The 23619-nt window shown below is 40.8% G+C and overlaps 2 protein-coding genes across 2 annotated transcripts; one reads left to right on the top strand and one right to left on the bottom strand.

Moving 5' to 3' along the window:
* The first annotated feature begins 1557 nt into the window (after nt 1-1557).
* Nucleotides 1558-5484, top strand: EAF01_011543 (uncharacterized protein). Its single transcript, XM_038919801.1, has 3 exons — nt 1558-2283; nt 2531-4736; nt 4802-5484. The coding sequence occupies exons 2-3, from the start codon at nt 2721-2723 to the stop codon at nt 5111-5113; spliced, it is 2328 nt and encodes a 775-aa protein (XP_038764734.1). The 5' UTR covers nt 1558-2283; nt 2531-2720; the 3' UTR covers nt 5114-5484.
* An 8233-nt stretch (nt 5485-13717) lies between these two features.
* On the bottom strand, nt 13718-15359 carry EAF01_011542 (uncharacterized protein; the record flags this gene model as incomplete). Its single annotated transcript, XM_038919800.1, has 3 exons — nt 13718-14168; nt 14226-15074; nt 15134-15359. 2 exons carry the CDS (start codon nt 15357-15359, stop codon nt 14362-14364), a joined length of 939 nt encoding a protein of 312 aa, XP_038764733.1. The 3' UTR covers nt 13718-14168; nt 14226-14361.
* Between the last annotated feature and the right edge of the window lie 8260 nt (nt 15360-23619).

The raw sequence follows: 23619 nt of genomic DNA, 5'->3' as shown, positions 1-23619 counted from the left end.
CTACCCTTCTGTCTATACGGACATGGTAATCTATGCCGACTCGACTCTTTACTTGCCTGCTGGAATCTCTGGAATCTTTTCTACTCTCCTCATTACTCTCTCCTCATTACTCTCTCAGTCTATCTCTCTTACCAAAATAGTTTCCTCGACCAAGAAAGTATCAAAGATCAGTGCACCACACCAACAGAATCAAAGCTCTCGACCTCCATATCCAATGGTAATATCCAATTCACCCCTCGCCCCCATAAAGGAAAATGATAAGATTCAAGCATCAAGCATTAAGCGTCAAGCATTAAAATATTTCAACCATTTTACCTGATTTGATTCTATTATAATCAAGGTTTAAACTTAATACGGAGACATCATGATCAGTAAACCAGTCAACAATAAAAGTAACAGTAACCAATACCAGTAACCAGTACCAGTAACCCGTACCAGTAATTATATCCATACATTTTATCCCACCAACCCCCCCCCCTCTTTCCCCCTCTCTTCCCTCTCTCTTTGTGTCTCTCGAGTCTCTTTCTCTTTCCATCTATACCCATTCCAGACTGGGGTATATATCTAAATCAATATCTATCTATGCTTCCATAAAAAGATCACAAAAAATTAAATAAAAATTAAAAATTAAAAATTAAAAATAAACCCCAAAAAAACCCAAAAATAATTCACATCAATCTAAACCAAGCCAAGCATGAAATTCATCATAACCTTGACCCGCCAATCCGCCAACATCACATCTACCCTATCCTCGCTATCCACCCACTTCAAGTTCAAGGTTTCGGCTCACTGGGATCCTGGTTCAACAAACATTTTTTATAGAGTTTCTTATTATTTTTACCAGCCCAGCCGGCCTGCGTGTGCTACTCCTCCTCCACCTCCTCTTCGTCGTTCTTCGTCGTTCAATGCTGAAGTGTTTAACTCGAAGCTGGTCAAGTTGATTGATTAGCTTCCTCTTTTCTTCTCGCCTTCTTCTTTAAACCTGGTCTGGCTCGTAACTGGTCTGCTTGTCTGCTTGTCTGCTTGTCTGCTTGTCTACTTGTCTACTTGTCTACTTGTCTTGACTAAACTTTAGTCTTTTCATCCAATTCAGTTATCACTCCCACCCCATCCCGTTTCAACTTCTCTCTCTCTCCACACACACACACACTCCCACCCACTCATCACCCTTCACCCTTCACCCACTCACACCACGCTCGAGTACTACCTATCTAACTCAATCCATCCACCCATCCAAATAAATTTCAAATCTAGGCCAACGCCAGCCTTTTCGACTAGATAGACCATCATCCTACCTACCCTTTCTATCTTTCCACTCCTCCAACCATTATCAACATCATCATCACCCACCCACTGCATCTTGAGGATTCCACTTTCTTTATTCTCTCCAGGAATCAATCAATTAAATCAACCTCCCGTCTTTTATTTTAATTTTGTTTGGGGCAGGAGACAGAGAAAGCCAGAGCCAGAGCCAGAGAGATATCCACACGAATACACAACCGCAGCAAGGGAAAAGCAAGAAAGCCAGAGATAACCCAAAAAAAAAAAAAAAAAAAAGACGAAGAAGTGTGAATGAATCATTTAATAATCAATTTGCTATTTGCTTAATTTGATTGATTCATTCATTCATTCATTCGTATTCCTCTGCATACAATTAACAAATCTTGCAAGATCGTCCATTCAATCATTCCCATACAGCATAGCTTTACCGTACAAATCACCGCATAACCCCTACTTCCCGTCCCGACTCAAATATCCATCACCCCATACCACCAAAGCACACCACTTTTCCACTGCGTTCAACAACCTCATCAACATCGATATCAACAACCACAACAGCCACCCTTTGACATCGGGAAAGAAACGGATTGATACAGTCACATTCGATTTTGAGACTTTTCACATCTGAGACCTTCGACGAAGATTTAAACATTACCTACAGCCACTCCACATTCCCATTCGAGACAGTCAGTGAATAAACTTTCAACGCCTCCAAAATCAAAGCGTTTGCCGCTTTCCTTATCAAGACTGACTTGGATTACGAACCGAAACCGGATAACTATTTATCTACGCAATCAACAAAATCTTTCCCATCTTCCGCATTTTATTTTCGGGGGAGAGAACGAAAAGCTTCTTGAGTAGTTGCTTCCATCGGATTTGAACAAGAACGAAATAGCTGGAATACGCATTTGTTCTTTCTTCTCGGACACTTTGGTTCATCCCAGACGTATTCTTGTTGGGGGCATTCTGGGGTATTGAAGAAAATATCCCATTTTCTAATATGTAAGTTCTTCTAAAAACCCCCCCCCCCTCCCCATATCCTATATCAACAACAGCATCACCACGCAGTAGTACCAGTTCGATTGCATCAAATCTGTCTGCGAAAAATTACCTACATGACACATGCACTCTCTCCACTTCATCCATACATTCATACCACGTTTCTGAAATATCCTCTTTTTTTTCTTCCTTCCCTTCGCTCATGCAAGAGTGAGAATGTAGCTGACCATTACTTTGCCCCAACCAACAGTCCACAATTGTTAAGGATTCATTGGAATTTCTTTTCAATACTTAATGAAAAGCAGAAACTAGGATTTGCTACCTTCGACAAACCTTCACATCTACCAGTCGAATAGTCTTTTACCAACCTATCTAATATCTCGTCAGAGCAAGATCGGAAAGAAATCAAGCTTATCCAGCAAAGCTTTACACGTCGTAGGATGCCTTACACTCCACCTTCCCATCGGTCTCCTGCCACCTCTACCACTCACTCCCCTGCCGTCTCGAGACGCTCTTCATATCAACTCAACCATCCAACCCCATCTCCCAGACCAGAGTTGCCAAGATCCACTTCCTACCTTACTAGACACAGACGTACTCCTTCGGTTAAGTCGACAGCTTTCGCACCAACACTAGAGCCCACCCCCCCTGGTACAGCAGATGGTGAGAAGGCTCCCAGCCATGATACAAATAGTAGCTTGATTGCCTCGAGCAGTCTTCGAAAATCACCCCCACCTGTAACGGACGACACCAAGATGCCTATCGGAGTAGTCATGTCACCACCAGATTCTACGCAGAACTCTGATGAAGAGGATAATGGGTTGAGAGGGAGGAAGTTGGAGAACCTGGAGGAGTTGCAAGCTGCCATTAGAGTTATCGAACAGCACCGAGAGAGCTCACCCAAGAGAGCATCATCGGAGATTCAAAAGCTGACCCAAGCCATCTCACTTCTACCTATCAAGGACACAAAGGATACGAAAGATAAGCCATCGTCCGAGCACATCGAAACCACTCAACCTCCTAGGAAACTTCAACATCAAAGATCGAGCACTGAAACAGTCTTCCTCGACTTCAGAAACAACCCAAACAATCAGTCGGCACCAGAAACACCCACAACAGGATCGGATGATGAAATGAGCGAAGATGAAGAAGCAATGATTAGAAGGAAACCTCAGATGCTTAGAAAGAAATCCGGAGAACTCGTTCGACCAGCTCTTCGACCATCTTCTGCTAGAAGACGTCCATCATCCATGCCGGGTACACCTACATTCTCCAAGGCTGTTCACTTTGATTCACATCTTGAGCATGTCCGTCATTTCCTTCAAGTCGATCGACCTCTTGCTGTCAGTGCTGGCTCCTCTCCTGTTGAGGCATACGAAAGTGATTCAGAATTCCCATTCGGGCATGAAGAGGACTCCAACAACAGAGGACCACCATTCGAATGGGAGATTGTTATCTCTAACTTTCCTCCCTTGACCCCACAAAGAGCTGCTATGCCCATCAGAGTTGAGAGGGTCTTCTTATCAGCAGACAACAAGAACTTGATAGGAACTGTCGCTGTTACCAACTTGGCTTTCAACAAAATGGTTGTTGCTAGATTTACATTGGATTACTGGAAGACCACGTCGGAAGTTGTTGCTGAATACAACAATGACATCCGTCAACCAAAACATCATGATGGATGTGATCGTTTCAACTTCAACATTAAACTTGCTGACCAGGCAAACCTTGAAGCAAAGACTATGTTCTTTTGTGTAAAGTATTGTGTCAACGGTGTTGAGTACTGGGACAACAACAACTCTACCAACTTCCAGATTGATTTCCGAAAGAAGGCAAAGCCACAAAATGGAAAGAGAGGCTCACCAGGAGCAGCATCAAGATCAGCCAACTCATTACCAAGGAGTAACAAGAAGTCACCGCCAGCTTCTTCAAAGAAGACGCCAACCTTCGACGACTTCTCTAATGACTTTGATTCGAAATATTTGAGCACCAACTTCAAACTGCCTGTCGCAGATTATCTTGGAGATTCAAATACAGTCAGATTGAAGGGAGTTAAATCTGCCGTCACCTTAACCTCTGATAACCGCAGCCGACGTGCACCAATAAACACGAACGCAGCTGGTGGTCAAGCTTTTGGTCACAGATATGACTTTGGTGCTTCACTTAATGCTGCTATCAGTGCTGCCAACTCTTCCCTTGGTGATAAGAGTGGTATTACCATGAAGTCAAAGAGACCTGCACCAATAAGTGAACCGAGAAAGTTTATTGATCACGATGAACAAGTATCACCACTTTCAGTGTCAGCTCCTCAGACTTTCCAAAATACCACTCCATCAAAAAATTTACCTTCGGTAAAGACAAACAGCAGTGGAACAGATTCACCGAGACCCGTTGGTACTGAGAAGCCTGTACTGGCATCACAATCATACAATGAACTTCTCGACAAGTATTGCTTCGTACGTACCAACGAACACCACTGGGCCAACTAAAGGATGAAAGCTAATTGAATATTGTATTATAGTTTGGGTCAGTGAAGAACTCGCCACAATTGAAGGATGGTACTGCGAGATCTGGTCAATACGATGGAAACAATGATGATGGTTACCTTTTTGGTTCTTCCGAGTCTACTGCGAGTAACTCACCAATCACCATGGCACACATTGATAGTCGACCTTCACCACAACCATCTGGAGTAAGCCCTCAAGGTACTCGTTCTACATCGCCTGCTCCTATGACGGGCTTTGTTTCGGGTACGTCTTCGATGTATCCTTACCACATGCATGGTGGTTTTTCTTTCAACGACGCTCATGCCGCAACAGCAATTCGAGGTTGAATAATGTTCTATGATGATTCAAATCCCTGAGTCAATAAAAACGAAAAAATGCCCTGTCTACGATGACGATCATGAAAATTCTGATCATGAAACGAATATCTCATTCTCTACAAAGGTACTTTAATGTATCATTGATGAATCAAATGAATCACCTCTTGATTGAGTTTTGATTCTTCGATTTCATTACAAACTTTTCCCCTCTCGACTGTTAATATCTCTCTTTCCTCACGAATACGACCCTTTCAATTCATATTTGTTTAGCATTTTTGCAAAGGGAGATATTTGGGCAGCATGCGAATGAAGGGAAAGAGGGTCATGTCTTAATGATCCTCTTGCTTTAACATTTTGCTTTTGTACTTTTTAGCGTTCCTATTTTTTTCATTGGGTGGTTGCGTTTTTTTTTTTTTTTTTTTCGTTTCTTGCATGTCCTTTATTTTCGATGCACTGCTACCTACTACTGGTTCACATTGGTCTCGGTCTGTTCTAATCTTTCGAACGGGCCCGGTTATCTTAGACTTTGGAGTTTATTTGCTTTGGGAATTAGGTCGGTAAATTGTTTTTTTCTCCGATCGTTTGGAGGGATATCAAAGAGATCATCACTTTCGTTATCTCGAATGGGAAATGATGAGAATGATTGATCCTTTGGTTCGCACGAACTGAAGTGGTAGCAGAAAGCAAGAGGATGAATCAAGGACCATAAAAGTTTATTTATTATTGGATGGGTGAATGGAAAGGGGAACCCTGGCATATACGGAAAGGGTTGGGGGATTTGGGGAGGAAAAACTCTTTGTGCATACAAAATGATGGTCATTTCTTTCTTTTTTTTTTCGTTTGGAGGAAATTGTGAAGACCGTTGGCGAGGCAAGACCGCATGGCGAATTCATGAATGGAAAGGTGGTGGATGATAAAGACTGGATTGCAATGGATTGGGAATAAATGCATACGTGCATGAATTGAGAGAGAATGGAATGATATCAAGAAGTCAAAAACGGCTCAGATCAAAGTGGAAAGGTTGAAGGGAGGCGAAAGGAAAGATCATATGAGACTGAGATGATAAATGAATGAGATTAAATCCATCATAATTTGTAAAAGAAAAAAAATTGAATTCATGAACCGATTTGATTGATTTGTGGGTGATTTTTATATGTGTGTGTGTGAGTGACATGATGATGTGATGTGAGGTATGATGTCAGATTTGTGATGGTGATGAAAGGAGAAGATAAGTGCCGAATGTATGGACCGAGGGTGGGTGGGTATGGATGTGAATGCGGGTGTTTGGGGAATATCTAGGAATATAACTTGGAAGTAGGAAGAGATTTTCGTATGAGGTCACTTTTTGAGGGGTAGTAGGGGATTTTTTGTGGAGGGTGGAGAAAATGGGGAGGGGCTTTTTGTACAAATGTCTGATTGAGAAGGTAGATTGATTAGAAAGGTAGGTAGTTGGGTGAAGGGAGGGATGGGGATGGATCTTGGGGGATGGATCTTGGGGGATGGATCTTGGGGATATGATGTAAAATTTCCAGTGAGGATGTATGAGGGGAGTGGATATGAGGGGAGAGCGTATAAGAGGGGGGGGGTTGGGGGAAGGATGGGGGAAAGAGGGGAGGTGTAGGAAGTGGATGATTGGAAAGGGGTGGTTGGGAGAGTGGTGGGGAGATAGATTATGGGAGTGATAGATTGGGAAAGGGGGTGGGTAGGTGGGTGGATGTTTTGAAATTGTAGAGGGGTGTAGGTGGAGGGTTGGATGATGAGTATAGAGGGATTGATGGGTGTTATGTGAGAGGTTGGATGGGATGGGATGGGATGGGATGGGGTATACTTCTTTTGAAACTTGGTACTGGGTGAGAGGAATGGATTTCGGGGGGGTTTGCTAAGGGTGGATTTTTTGGGATGTCGACGGATGTATGAAGGGGTGTAGAATTTTGTTTTTGGATGTGTGGATGTATGGGGTGTGAGATGAGGGATTGAAATTTGGGTATGAGTGTGAGGTATGAGTGTGAGGTATGAGTGTGAGGTATGGTATGGTATGGTATGGTATGGTATGGTATGGGGTGTGAGTATATGAATGGAGGTGTAGAGTAAGAGAGGATACGAGAGGGGGAAGGTGAGAAAGGGTCAGAGGATAGGGGGAAAGGAAAGATAGGGGGGAAGAAGAGGGGGATAATGTTATTGATGTTATTGAATTTATGGAAAAACGCGAGGGATTCGGGGAGGGTGAGAGTGAGTGTGAGTAAGAATAATAATTAAAATAAGAATGCTTGATAGGAAGAGGAGAGAGGGAAGGGGAGCAGCGAGGAGGGGAATTTGTGGCATTTGAAGAATGGGAGAAGTGGTTCAAGTTTGAAGTTTGGGGTTTTGCAGAGAGAGGGAGATGGGAAGGTTTTAGAATTATAAGAAGATACTAGGGATTATCAAAAGATTAAGTTTTATAAAGTTATGTATGGAGGGATGTGGTTTGTGAGAGTTGTCAGGGTTGAAGGGGAACTAGATGTAAGTGTTTTTTAGAGGATTTTGAGCATGATTTTGGGACGATTTTGAACATGACAAGATTACTAATCGTGATGCTGGATGTGATTCTGGATGTGATTTGATGCAGGATTATAGATGGGGGTTGGAGATTGATCATAGAGATGAGAGATTGAAGGATAAAGATAGAAATAGAGAGATGATTATGGAGAATGAATAATAAAAGGCGTACAAGATTATTCATGAATCTAGAATCTGGAATCTGGAATTTGGGCAATAAATATATTCAAGAGAAGCAGTAGAATTTGGAGGGCTAAATATAGGAAGGAGGGGGAATTCGACAGAATGTGCGGTTGGGGGGTTGAATGGTTGGGTGATTAGTTAAGAGGAATTTTCTACTAGGGAGGTGACTCGGAGAAGAGGGAGTATATGAGTTTATGTGGAGGTGGAAGGGGAGATTGTTAGCTGGATAGATAGGTTGATTGGTTCATTGATTGATTGGTTGGTAGGTAGATAGATAGATATGGAAATTGTCTTTGTTTTTGTTTCTTTGTCTTGATTTTTATTTTTAGAGTTGATGTGGCTATGGGTATGGGTATGAATATTTGGGAGTTGAGGGTGAGGGAGGGAGATGGTTGGACATTTGGATGAGTGGTTATAGATATTGAAGATGGGAGAGGGACGGGGGAGGAGGAGAGGAGGAGAAAAGAAGAGAAAGAGGAGATAGGGAGAGGAAGGAGGATAATTTTCATTGGATTGTTGGATGTTCGATGGTAGCCATTAGATATTGTGATTCGAATGGAATGTTTAAAAATGGAGGTGGTGGGGAAAGTATTGAATGATATTGTTGAGTTAGATTAAGTTGAGATTTGAATTTGGGTTTGGGTTTGACTTTGAAGTGACGAGTATTGAATGATGTATACAGATAGATATATTACGGATTAGGATCAAGAGGTTGTGAATATAATAGAGAGTTAGGCGAAAGGGAAAGGGGTAAATAAATAAATGGTTAGGCAAATGAATGGGGATAGATTGACGAGTTGCTAAGTTGATAGAGGGAAAGGGGAGAGGGAGAGGAGGAAGAAAAGAGGAAGTGGGTAGGTAAATTGATATATGTATAGATTGGTATATGATTAGTTTGAGACATACAAAGTTTACCTATTTAGAATAAAAGGTTAAGAAAAAGGAATTAGTATGAAGAGGAGATGAAGAGTTTGAAGGGGGAGTTGAGATAGATGGAGGGGTGATTGGTGTAGTTTGTATGAATAGGTAGTACTATGTATAGGGAGAAAAGAAGGAAGAGTGAAGAATAAGAAAATTGAAGAATCTTAGCTACATCGATTCCTTTTCTTTGTCTCTTGAAGAGAGGATTATAGATTTTAGATTACAGTATTGATGTAGTCTTTCTATTCCACTACATACTATCTACTACTATACTTACTCTCTATAGTATTACTTAAGATTATATTATATCTAAGTAAAAATCGTTATTTCATTTCTTATATAAAGAAAGAAATTTATTTCTTCTCTTTACTACCCAAATATTAATTGATTAATTGTACTTTATATCCATAGAGAACATCATCTCATCTTATCTTTATCTTATCTTATCTGCCCATCTATCCATCAATCCATCATATTGCTGTGTTTTATTCATTCACCTGATAATTACTCCATGCATACAAGATAGAACAAGTATGACATACCCGGTACTCGCTCACCCGAGTCACCTCAGCAATCAATCCATCATGGAATTTCATAAACTTGTATACCAGATTGTGAAACAGCGGTGTGAGATTCAAATTTTCCATGTTCATTCCGGTAGGTATTCATGCACAACACGATGAAGCAGATGAACGGAGAACAGATTCGCAATTCGCCTAGGTGTAACACCTCCTTCGGGATGGATGGATTTATATGGAATGCAGGAGTTATGATATTGTGATGAGGCTAGGAAGGGAGGAGATTCATTCGATAGGGGATTTCACGGAGAGTAAGTTAGACTTAGAAGGCATGGGATGGGGTTAGTTTAGCTTGGGATAGGTTACGGTTGGGAGGTTTGAATGAGGTTTGAGATGGGGTGAAGTGAAGTGTGTAATGAAGTGATGTGAAGTGATATGATGTCAAACCCCCATTTATCTAAGTAATCCCTCAAAGTCAAAAAACTTAATCAAAAAAAGTATATCTAAAAAAGGATATGAAACACATCAAGATTCAAGAAAAATAGAAAATCCATGTATGCAGATCATTAGTTGTCCCTCCAAACCGTCTGTGCGAATTTCGATCCAAATGTGAATTCTCGATCAAGATGCCCATGGGGGTGGAGAAAATGGATGTTTTTAACGGAGTGCTTACTTTTTTTTTTCCTTCTGCTTTTTCTTTTGTGTGTAGGATTGGGGGCGAGGACGTAGAGTGATCTGTGTGGGCCTGAGGTATATATGTGTGGATTCCTTTGGAGTCTGGAATGTCGAATTTGGATGGGGGTTTTTTGAATGACAGGGAATTTGAGGAGAAGTAAGGCTGGATGGTTTGGTGAGTGAATGGGTGGGGATGTACTGAGTGGAGTTTATGGAGAAAAATTCATGAGAGATAGATACATAGATAGGTGGGATACGGGGATTAGGGTTTAGAATGATAGAGAAGAGGTGGAGAATATGACGAAAGGGTTTTCATGCGTTGGATGTATGGGAGCGGAGTTTGCACATATGCACGCACGCGAAGTATGTATGTATGTATGTATGTACCTAGGTATGTGTGCTGAATACTGTATACTTTGTGCTACTATCGACAGTGTGAAATAAGCGAGGAGAGATTCCGGGATGGTTTAATCAGACAGCGAGCGACTTACTTGATTAGATGATTGATTGATGGGATTGATAATGTGTGCAACTTGCCAGTGCAGTGAGACACGAGAGATATACTTTGGATGATGGATGTCAAAATACCATTGATGTGTGATGTTTATGTATACTGATTGGTATGCACCAAGTATGTATCTATGTACTAATTATGCGTATCAAATCCCCACGAAATAAGCCACGTCTAAGAAGTCAAACCCCCAGAATATGTATGTATGAGTGGAGTAGCATGGGAATAAAAAGAAGGATAGATTTGGAAGATCTTTAGGCTCAGGACAATATTCAGAAATTAGTGAGTCATTCGATTGGGGATGTTTCTCAGTGGCAGATTTGAGAAGTTAGAGAGACGTATTGTGTGTGGCAGGTGGGTGAAATAATGTGGAGAAGAAAAGGCGAGAGTTTTTCTAGTGAAGATTTCTTTCTCTTTTGATATGCCTTTAGTCTTCTTGGGTGTGATTAGAATTGTGAAAATGAAGTTTCATGAGAAGAGGGAGGTTGAATAGAGTGGTGTTGGTATTGCCTCGAAGGTGGCTATGGATTCTTCATAATGTGTCTAGCATAGTTGTATCATTCTGTATGGTATTATTCGTCGAGACTTTTCAGTATTGAATGCTTATATGCTGTAGTATGCTCATGTAACGAAACAATCATATTCACTTCATCGGTCAATACAAAAGAGATGATCGGATGGTCTAATTCACGATGTAAAGTTAATATTCGAGCATGTAAGATCTTATTATAGTACGCGGAATCCGCACCTCAGATTCTAGAATAAAGATTACCACTGAGTCCGAAAGCTAGGCTGAGAGATTCCTTCTCTCGTCTAAGATTAATGGATAAAAGGGAGATAGATATCTAAACAGATTCGGAAAATCTCAAGTGAATATCAGATTGATGTTCAATAGCTTGCTATTGAAGTATATTTGCGGAAGCTGGGTCGATTCGCCTTCTCTGCTGTTTATGAGACGTTAAGAAAACAAAGATAGGATGGAAACAAGCACTAGCAAGCGAAGATGGGTTGTTAGTATGATATAGATAGAGTCAGCACAAGTACCTCAGGATTGAGTCAGAAGGAATCGTTCACGAAAGTCAATTTAGTGCTGCGGATCAAGTGTATGTTTTTGGGGATATAATTCTAGAGATGTGGTTAGAATATACCGTAAATGAATGAGGATATAATTAGTGTGGAATCCTGTTTCGTGTGAACATGTTCTCCTTTTCTCCAGCTCGCTTGTCGTTATCAGGGGTTGAGATCTCGAGTTAACCATTTATCAATGACTTATTCAATTGACTAAATAGCGATATGAATTATTCTCATCTGTCTAATGTCTCATAGAGCATTATCATTCAAGAAATAACCTTGTAAGAAGATATTGCAGGTATACGGAGGCTTGCATTGTAATGACTATCATATCAAGACTATGGAGAAGATGTATCTCTATATGGAACTGACTAGTGAAACCAATAAACACAGTAAATAGAGTTCCAGGTCGACACGCCTTCATACCTTCCACACCACATAGCTTCCAAAATTCTGTAGAACATCATATTTTCACTTCAGCTCAGCTCACATATGCTACACCGGAAATCGCAAGAAGTGCGGTTGTGTGACGCCAAAAAGGTATCGTACGAGATAGGCTAAATGGAATCCTTGTTCGGGATACATATGTCATGCAGTGTTTTTTACCATTAGGTTACATTTGGCTACTCTGCTGCGATTTTTCTGACTCGACTGCTTTGTTAAGATAGTTGCTGATTGGATGATTAACAGGTCTGGGAAAGCTCATAATTGATGGCCGTCGCTTTGGGGGGGTTGAGGGAAATGCGAAATGCGAAATGCGGAATGTGGTGAGATCAATTACGTTGCAGTTGTTGATTGATGCGAATGACATTACTGAGTTGACCATTGATATTCGCATATACAGTCCTTGAACACAGTTCTTGTCGAATGAACAACATTCTCAATACCTCGTTCGAAATACACCCCCGAAAAATCCAAGGTCCCAATCACAATTAGACTCCAATATCTGCCTCCACTCCATTTATCCTCCACATTTAACCCCCAAGCAACAAACACGCGCAAAATCTCCATTAAAAGTCGCACTATCCCCCTCCTTTTCTTAGAGACAACGGACAAGACAATAACTGACAACAAAATCACAAAGACTCTCCAAGACTTAAAGACTGTCCTTCAATCCGAGATATGTTCCAGAACGGAAATCATGAAAGATGTCGATTCTGACAGCTTTGTTGAATCTTCCGTGAAAGACCACTTGATTCTTCTTTTCGATCCGAGAACGGTAAACATGATCTATTGGTATGTTTTGTACAGTGAAGCTGAAGCCAGCCTGAATGATCGATGTAACATAGAGCGGGAGTTCAATATGAGAGCGTCATCGTATGCGCAACCATGGTGACCTCATCCCAAGGACTTGGGATCTTGACATTGATGAATATCTTCTCGACCTTTGACGTAAAAAGCTAATTATATTCAAGAGAACTTATGTTTGGTAATTACATAGAAGTATCACATTCGAATTCGAAATTGTGATCTGGGTTACTAAAGTAGATTTTTCGTGCTTGGATTCCTCTTCTTGTCCGCTATGCCACCTACCTCCGGACCTCAACGTGACATCGTGAGGCAAAGGGCTAATTTAGTCCATGCATGGCTCATATCCAAACATGCTTTTAAATCGCCCAATCATGTTCATTGAAACGCGAATACGCTTTTTCAACGTCATCTAGAAGCGAGAGTGACCTTATAACACAATCCAGGGGCGCCTACATGTATGCGTGTGGATGTTTTTGTGTCTAAACTGAATACCTTTATGGTTCACAACTTATGAACAGCAGTTTCAATTAAGAGGGTGCAAGCCTAGTCAAAATATCCAACCAACTGTCATCTCGAGAATTATACTCCTTCACGATAGAGGAAATATTGATTACCTTAACGACTCCGATTTGCCCGTTAGTTTTGGTGCCCTCACGATAATTATTCTGACCCAATTCGGGTGTCTAGTGGAGAAATTCGATAAACCAGCAAGGGTAGACTCATCACTCTACCATATAATTTCTCTTCCAGCAAATCGATTTCTTCAATCTTTCAACATGACTGGCATTCTGATCCGTCTTCTTACTGCAAATCCTCTGTATGGCATGAATGCAGCACAATGAATAACAAGACGTTGAATCATTCGGAAACCTGGGTTGAGGCTCATGGCTATGGCACCATGCGCTCTGTTGATGGTCAGGGGAAATATTTGTAGCAACAGGTCATGAACGCTCTTGGAACTGGAAAATGGCCATTTCCATCCAGTTCAACAATACACCACTAGCTCTTGACCAATAGGTCATTAGAATTATTGACTTCACCTCCACCTATTCAATCGATTCTTATCGATCGGTTGCAGGCTTCAGATCCGTCAACATCCCGTGAAGAAGAGCGTATGGCAATATGGATTGTTCAAATTTGTGACTTCTTGGATTGTAAAAGCCGGGTATGTTCATTTCATTTCGAAGAGTATGAGATTGATGCTGTCCCCTTGCTTGGTCATCGTGATCTCAAGGTACTGTGGGACAACTCTCAAAAAGTGGACTCGAAGTTGAAAGACCACAGAAGGTAGCCACTTTGAGGTTTTTTCCTCTGTCTATGCTCTGTCGCTTCTGCCACAATTAGAGCTAGGACTTCATGTAGCTAGAATATCCACATCAGAAATTTCAGGTCGATGTATCTAGAAATCTCAGTAAGATTAGCTATATCCAAACACAAGAATGCTTAGGTAGACCACCTGCAGCTTTCGAAGTTTGATCTGAGCTTCAGATATTGGATATATGTTTAAGTTCATTCCTTTCTCCCTTCATCTCTTTACCCGTCTCCTTCAACCCTTGCTGTAGGCTATATCCCCCTTTTTATATTCCAGAACCTCAAGACAATTCCTCAAAAACTAGTCTCTCCTCACCTCTTCTATCCCTCCATATATTAGTACTCACAAACAACTCCTCACACCCCTCTAACAACCACTTCCACTTTCTCGCAAAATTTTCCTCCACCTCCCAACTTCCCGGTATCCACGGATCACCCCAAACAATAAATCCCGTTCTTCCGCCTCCACCCTCTAACCCATACATAATATCCCTACAAAACTCGATATCATCCCATTCATCACCTCTTGAAAGCGCCAAAAGAATGAGATCTCTACATCCCGGAAATGGAAAAACATCAATTTCCGGATGATGTTCTATTTCGAATTGTAGACTCGTGGGTTTCAGCGCCAGCGGAAGATTTGATAGATCTGGAATACCCTGTGGATATTGTGTCGATGGTAATGTGTTGAATGGAGAAAGAATATTATCATCCATACGATCAACAGGTATTTTAAGGATTTCCACATTCACAGATAAAGCACGGATGATATTGAAATGAAGAAGAGTAAGTAAGTAGGAGTCTGCTGGGATAGAAGTATCGGTAATATAGGAATTGAATGATGTAGAAGTGACAATGCGTTTGACGTCTACGTGATTGATACACATATATTCTTTTGGAGGAGGTGTGGTAGGATCAAGGATTATGGGCCCTTGTGTCTCTATGACTTTTGTTATCGCTTCGAGTCTTTTCGAGTCGACTTTTCTGCGTTGTCCTAAAATAGAGATTAATGAACACGGTCAATTGGGTGATAAGAAGATTAAGGGTACAAACGAGAAGCTCGTTGGTTCAACCGATTCTGCAATTTCCTCCTAAGAACTGTACTACTAGTGCCCGTCCAATCTTCCTCCAGATTCTGAATCTGTAACCTTTGCCTCATAGGCCGAATTTCAATTCGTGGTACCTCAACACATGACATTGCATTCATATTTCCGGATTGCGGCGGTATTGGCTTAGTAGTAGAACAGCTTGAAAGTAAAGCAAGTGAAGTTATAAACATGATTGATGAAATTTTGCGAAGAGAAAGAGCTTGCTGACCTAGCCTTACCTTTATGGCGGAGTTAAGGGGTGGTGGAACCGAGTTGATGCCAAATCTGTGGGTGAAGCTAATGCTTATCTCATCCCCAGACCCACGGTGATTACATAATAGAAATAGGCTTAAGGCCTTGATTTCGAGGCAGGAGCCTCCCGAAGGAGGAGAAATACGTCCCCCCATCCCTGATGGGTTCGAAAAAAATCCGTTATTAGTAAGCAGCTAACAACAATAAAAGAATTAATATGATTTAGAACTCTATATATTAAGATCTAATATAACGTAGTTTAGACTACATTAGTATATATACTATTCTTTTTATATATAAAATTCGTTTATACGTAATCGTATACTTTTTTTATTTATAAATAGAATTTTCTGAAAATCGAATATATAATATTAAAATATATAAATAATATTTATTTGTAATAATAAATTGAAAATTCGAATTATTATAATAATTATTATATAAAAAAAATTTGTAATGAAAATCGTAATAATTTTAACTTTTTTTAGAATATAATAAGAATATTTAAATAAAAATTAGATTTTAGAATTTTTAATTTTTAATTTTTATTATTATTAAATATTCTTTTTTTTTAAAAAGAAAAAATAATTAATTATTAAAATATAAATATTAAGAAAAGTTTGATTTTAATATGTTTTTAAAGTAGTACACGTACTAATATAATATATATATGTTACGACAGACATCACATGACACATTCGCGTGTCACGTGAGGGAGCCTTGGGGAGCTACGGGCTCCAGGAGCATACGGATCCCAGGGGCTCCAGAGGACGAAGGTCTATATAACAGAATGAGTTTCATTATAATATGGAGCTTCGTGCTCAAGAACAATCATTAGTTCCATTACTATAGTTACGAGAATTGCAACCAGTTACCAACCTTATTGAATTCCTACTTGAAGTTTAGTCTAAACCACCTCGAGAGATCTCTAGCCACTTCCACGTGACCCTAGAGGCAGCTCCCGTAACACTTTGAGCACCCTTTCTGCTTCAAGTACCGATTCAATACCAACCGCCAGTATGGCAGCCAACAGTTCTTCCAGAAGCCAACAGGCCCCAGCAAGCAACTTCGATGATGTCGAAATGACTGATGCTCCCAAGGAGATCACCATCAACGAAACACTCAAGATTGCCTTACCAGACAAGTACCAAGGAAGTCGACAGGAACTCGACACCTTCCTATTACAACTCGAAATCTATTTTAGATTCAACCAAGACAAGTTCACCGAAAAGGAATCTAAGAGTATTTGGGCCGTGTCATACCTCAGAGGCGAGGCAGGCAAATGGATTCAGCCATACCTGCGCGACTATTTCGAGCATGACGACCAGGATCGCGTGCAACCCACTCGAACAATCTTCAACAGTTTTGAAGGATTTAAGACAGAGATTCGTAGAATCTTCGGGAACTCCAATGAGCTAGAGGTAGCGGAAGATAAGATCTTCAACCTCAAGCAGACAGGATCAGCATTGAAGTATGCTACGGAATTTCGAAGATATGCTGGAACAACCAAGTGGGACGAAACCGCCATTATGAGTCACTATCGTAAAGGACTCAAACCAGAAGTCAGACTGGAGTTAGAAAGATCTGCCGAGAGTGTAGACTTGAACGACCTAATCCAGGACTCCATCGAATCAGATGATCGTCTTTACCGATATCGACAAAGTCAAAGATCATACAAACCCCAGGGAAATCAAAAGCAAGAGCGTTACCGCAAGAATGAGGGAAGACCACGTTACAATCCACAGAGATATGGAGACCCTATGGAACTCGACGCTACGCACCACAAAGGTGGGAATGATGATCCGGAAAAGAAACGAAGACGAGAAAACAACTTATGCTTTGAATGTGGAAAAGCAGGGCACCGGGCAGCGGATTGCCGAAGTAAGAAGACAGGAGGAAAGAAAGGCAACTTCAAACCCAAGTTCGGCAAAGGCCAACTTAACGCTACCTTTGTATCCCAAGAACATCCAGCTAAGACCGAAGAAACTGAGACCTTCACCAGTGAAGAATTCCGGAAATTATTGGACGAGTTACCGCGAAACCAAGAGGGTATGAATGCAGTAGACTTGTGGGAACAGGAGTACTACCGAACCCCATCACCATCGGTAACGGAAGAATGTATTAAGGAAGAGATACCAGCAGATCACGCGATGATGAGCTGGACTGCTTGCTATGATGAATTCTGCGGAATCCATCGATCAGATAAAGAAGCAACCGGATGGTTCCCCAAGAAAAGAAAGACAAGAAACCAACAATCCAACGAAACAGACAAAAAACAAGTTACCCAGCAATTGAATGCTACAGGACAAGCAGGACAGATATACTGCAAGGTCAAAATAAACGGACAAATACAGCAAGCCATGATAGATTCAGGGGCTACAGGAAACTTTATTGCACCAGAAGCTGCAAAGTACTTGAAAGTTCCACTTCAGAAGAAACAGAAACCATATCAATTGCAGTTAGTTGATGGCCAGCTAGCAGGATTGGACGGGAACGTTTCACAGGAGACACGACCAGTACAAATGAACATAAACCAACATTCAGAGGTTATACAGCTTGACGTTGTGCCATTGGGCCAACAACAAATCATCCTAGGAATGCCATGGTTGAAGGCACACAATCCTAGGATAGATTGGTCACAAGAGACAGTGACCTTTGATCAGTGCAAATGTGGTCAAGGAGACACGCTAGAGGCGTCCGCGAGACGTAACACGCGCCAAGGGGAGTTGAACGCGAACAACTTCGGTGACGTAGGACACCCAGTCCAGGGTCCTCCATTAAGAGCGAAGGCCAGTACACCTCCTCTACAAATGCAGAAGCCAACGACACGGCAGGAAATCGCAATCAAGGCAGAAGAGCCTATGATACCAGAACAGTACAAGAAATACGAACATGTGTTCAAGGAACCAGGGATCCATGAGGCTTTGCCAGAACACAAGCCATGGGATCATGAAATAATATTGGAGGAAGGCAAGATGCCTGTGCACACCCCAATTTATTCAATGTCAGCCGATGAGCTGAAGACGCTCAGGGAATATATCGATGACAATTTGGCCAAGGGATGGATCAGGGAATCCACGTCCCCAAGTGGCAAGTCCAACTATGTGGGTACCCAAGAAGGACGGTACTAAGAGACTAGTTGTGGACTACAGAAAGCTCAACACGCTTACCAAGAAGGATCGATATCCACTTCCATTAGCTACGGAATTAAGAGATCGATTAGGCGGAGCTACCATATTCACCAAGATGGACCTGCGCAACGGGTACCATTTGATCAGAATGAAGGAAGGCGAGGAATGGAAAACCGCTTTCAAAACAAGATACGGGCTATACGAGTACCAAGTTATGCCGTTCGGGCTAACTAACGCACCAGCTACTTTCATGAGACTCATGAACAATGTGTTGTCACCATACTTAGACACTTGTTGTATATGCTACTTGGACGACATCCTAGTATATTCAAACAACGAGAGCCAACACATCAAGGATGTCAGCAGCATCCTCGAAAGCTTAGTCAAGGCAGATTTGCTATGTAAACCAAGCAAATGCGAATTCCACGTCAAGGAAACAGAATTCTTAGGGTTCACCGTATCAAGCCAAGGGCTCAAGATGAGCAAAGATAAGGTCAAAGCAGTGCTTGAATGGAAGCAGCCAAACACCATTAAGGAAGTACAATCCTTTTTGGGATTTGTCAACTTCTACCGAAGATTTATCAAGGGTTATTCAGGAATTACTACACCCTTGACCACGTTAACCAGAAAAGATCAAGGAAGCTTCGAATGGACCACCAAGGCGCAGGAGTCCTTCGAAACGCTCAAACAGGCAGTGGCCGAGGAGCCAATACTGTTGACATTCGATCCTGATAAGCAAATCATAGTGGAAACGGACTCCTCAGATTTTGCTATAGGCGCAGTGTTGAGCCAACCAGGTCAAAATGAGAAATAGCAACCAATCGCATTCTACTCTCGAAAGCTATCACCAGCCGAATTGAACTACGAAATATATGACAAAGAATTACTGGCGATAGTCGACGCATTTAGAGAATGGCGAGTATATTTGGAAGGATCAAAATACACAGTACAGGTGTATACGGATCATAAGAACTTGGTTTACTTCACCACAACGAAGCAGTTAAACAGACGACAGGTCAGATGGTCGGAAACCATGGCCAACTACAATTTTAAGATTTCATATGTCAAAGGATCAGAAAACGCTAGAGCCGACGCTCTTAGCCGAAAACCAGGATATCAAGAAAATAAGTCGTACGAATCGTACGCTATATTCAAGAAAGAAGGCGAATCACTGGTTTACAATGCACCACAGCTTGCAGCTACTCATATATTGGAAGACAACCATCTCAGAAACCAAATCCAATCACATTACGACAAGGATGCTACAGCTACACGCATACGCAAGGCAATAGAACCAGGATTCACAATAGAAAACGAAACCATATACTTTCATGGGAAAGTATACATTCCGAGTCAAATGACCAAGGAATTTGTGACGGAACAACATGGGTTGCCGGCACACGGACATCAAGGAATTGCAAGGACGTTTGCAAGAATCCGGGAAATCAGTTACTTCCCACGAATGAGAACGATAGTTGAAGAAGTTGTTGGAAATTGCGATACCTGCATACGGAATAAGTCCTCTAGACACGCTCCGTATGGTCAGCTCCAGACCCCAGACATGCCTTCTCAGCCATGGAAGTCCATTACATGGGACTTTGTGGTCAAACTACCACTCTCGAAAGACCCTACTATAGGAGTTGAGTACGACGCAATACTCAACGTAGTAGACAGATTGACAAAATTTGCATACATGATACCATTCAAAGAAACATAGACTGCTAAGCAACTAGCATATGTATTCTTTAGGGTTATAGTAAGCATACATGGAGTACCAGATGAGATAATCTCGGACAGAGACAAGCTCTTTACCTCGAAATTCTGGACTACCTTATTAGCACTTATGGGTATCAAGAGAAAGTTATCGACATCTTTCCACCCACAAACAGATGGTCAGACAGAAAGGACCAATCAGACAATGGAAGCATATCTTAGATGCTACATAAATTATCGACAGGACAATTGGGTAGAGCTATTACCTATGGCACAATTCGCATATAACACATCGGAATCGGAAACTACAAAGATTACACCAGCACACGCGAACTTTGGGTTTAATCCTAAAGCATACCAAACACCGATACCACAGAAGGTTAATGCCGAATCAGCAATAATACAAGTCGAACAATTAAAGGATTTACAAGAGCAGCTTACTCTCGATCTAAGATTCATATCATCCAGAACAGCAGCGTACTATAATACGAAACGTAATATGGGACCTACGCTTAAAGAGGGGGATAAAGTTTATTTGCTACGACAAAACATTGAAACCAAAAGACCAAGCAATAAACTCGACCACAGGAAACTAGGACCATTCAAGATTGATAAAGTAATAGGAACGATTAACTATCGATTGAAATTACCAGACACAATGAATATTCACCCAGTATTCCATATATCCTTGCTCGAACCAGCACCACCAGGAGCGCCGAATACGCCATTAACGGAAATCGAACCAGTCAACCCGAACGCCATATACGATGTCGAAACAATACTAGATTGTAAATACGTCAGAGGCACAATTAAATATTTGATCAAATGGTTAGATTATCCACATACCGAAAATTCATGGGAACCAAGAACAAACCTCAACTGCCCTGAGAAGTTGGAGGCGTTCCACCAGCAATATCCGGATTTGCCCAGAAGGAAGGAGAATCCATTGAAGCCAGGATCGAAGGGTCCAAAGAAGAAGAATCGAAAACAAAGGAACCGTCGCTAGGGCCAGTAGCAGAGACAGACGCCAACTCCTTTTCCTTCTCAATACGCTCATTTTCCAATCGCTGTTCCTCAGCCTCAAACTCTTCAAGAGCTTCAATAGTACGAAGGTCATGTTGAAGCATTTTGCCAGCCTTTTCCCGCAAAACACGCTTCTGCCTTCGCAGGAGCCAGCCGAGCAGCTGCTTCAGCCATAGCATTCGCAGCCTTCTCCTCCTCGAACTCAAGACGCTCTTCCTCAGAATTAACACGAGACCAATCGCCCGCAGAGTGGCCATACACATCACAACGACCACTGCCCACACTCTTTATACATTCACCACAGCGCACAGCATTTGGAAGCACCCGACACTCAAGGTTCTTCTCCAAACAGCGACTACACTTGTAAGACATAATGACACCTTTGTCTTTAGAACGAAAATAAATATTTTTACGACTAGCAACAGATTTTGAAGAACGAATAACGGACATCATAACAAACAGAAAGGAAGGCACTACGGAATTAATCAAGTGGGGGAAACTCACTTTATGAACGCTTGGGACAAGCGCTAAGCTAGGAAGGGGATAGTGTTACGACGACATCTAACATACCGAGTCACCTGATCAGAAAGTCACGGGATTAGAGATTCCCACTGGATCCCACTGCTCCCACCTGGTGGGACACGATGGGATCAATGGGACAACAAGGAACGAAGGTCTATATAAGGGAATGGGTTTCATTACAATGTAGAGCTTCGTGCTCAAGAACAATCATTAGTTTCATTACTATAGTTACGAGAATTGCAACCAGTTACAACCTTATTGAATTCCTACTTGAAGTCTAGTCTAAACCACCTCGAGAGATCTCTAGACACTTCCACGTGACCCTAGAGGCAGCTCCCGTAACATTATCTTAAAGTAAACTTTTTGACTAAGATAGTATTAAGATACTAGAATTATATAATTAGTAAAATATTAGAAAATAGTAATAAAGTATATTATCAGATTTTCAAAACTTCTTTCGCATCATTTGTATTTATATATTGTTTATTGATTTTGTTATAAAGCTATTTAAATTGAAGTAGATATTAATGTACAGAACTGAATGTGTACACTCTATAATTCTTATAAATATATTGGAAGAATATTATAATAATCCCTTTATTGTATTTTTGAATAGCTGCTCGTTAGTATTACTTGTTTCTGAATTCGCAAAATCTAATATTATGTATTAGCTTTACAAAATGAAAATTAAGATAGGTGATTGTTTTCTTATCTTTTTTATTTGTGGTATATATTAATAATGCTTTCCTTTGTAGTGTCTATATTTTTTGATGCAATAGGACCATCTTTATTCAGCTTTTGAATATTAATTTCGCAGTCCTTTAGCGTAAGCTTAGGTTTTTTTGTCTGTTGTTGAAGATTACTACGTTGTACAAGGAATTTCTGGAGGTTAATATTCCCTGGGACATCATCACAGAGGCGGCGCTTTTTCGAAGTATTAGCCATAATCGATACTAGAAGATTTAAAAGATAGAGGGAAAAGGTAAATTGAAAATAGTTTGAATATAAATGAAGGTATATTACTGATTGGGGTAAAAAGGTGTTAAGGAAAAGAGAAGTGGGAAGGTTATGGTTTAAATAACTTGAATACAGTCATTTTTGGCTCTTTTTTAATTAGAATGGTGATGTTGAAAATGGGAAACGGGAAATGGTAATGGATAACAATCATGAATTTTAGTGGGGTGGAGTTCGCGCTAATGCATGTGAACGATGCCGTTAGCGCGTGCTGAGGCTGCGTAAAACAGCGACGAAGCCCGCCGAATGTAGCGGCCAAAACACCTCGAACTCGCTTTATCTTATAAGTAATTTCGATAATAAGGAGTATACAAGCTTTTTGATTATTCGAATTCATTATAAATTATTATAAAAATATATATTAAAAGAGAAAGATATAAATTGAGGTGAAATAAGCTATTCGATAATATAGACTACTCGGTGTTAAACTACGTTAGATATTAAAATTAATAAAAATCCTAATAACAAATACATGATTTTATTTTTATTAAAATTTATTAAAAATAAAGAGATTGATATGAAACTTATAATATATTACTAAATTATATGAGTTTTAGTATAATTTTAGTGTTTAATAAATAGCTGTACTTTAGTAATATAATGAAAAACGATTTATTGACGAGAGGAGTCTGAATTGAGATAAGCTAATACAAGGTGCTGAGATTCAGTAGGAATTGTGACCTTGCTGAGTCAGCGACATATTGGCGTATAAGGGAGAAATATTCGTGGCCAGCCAATAGCAAACTCAGAAGTTATATATCATTTCATTCGTAACTGTGGTATATAGGTATGCCAC

This window comes from Botrytis porri (assembly GCF_014898465.1).
Source record: "Botrytis porri strain MUCL 3234 chromosome Unknown BPOR_022, whole genome shotgun sequence".
In the NCBI taxonomy this organism is placed as follows: domain Eukaryota; kingdom Fungi; phylum Ascomycota; class Leotiomycetes; order Helotiales; family Sclerotiniaceae; genus Botrytis; species Botrytis porri.
Note: the sequence above shows the minus strand (reverse complement) of the source record. Positions and strands in the feature narration are given on the sequence as shown.

What these genes read in the sequence shown, in the direction of transcription:
- EAF01_011543 (XM_038919801.1), top strand. Translation starts at nt 2,721, where the DNA reads ATGCCTTACACTCCACCTTCCCATCGGTCTCCTGCCACCTCTACCACT. An exon ending in TTCTCGACAAGTATTGCTTC is followed by an intron (nt 4,737 to 4,801) that starts GTACGTACCAAC and finishes ATTGTATTATAG; the next exon opens with TTTGGGTCAGTGAAGAACTC.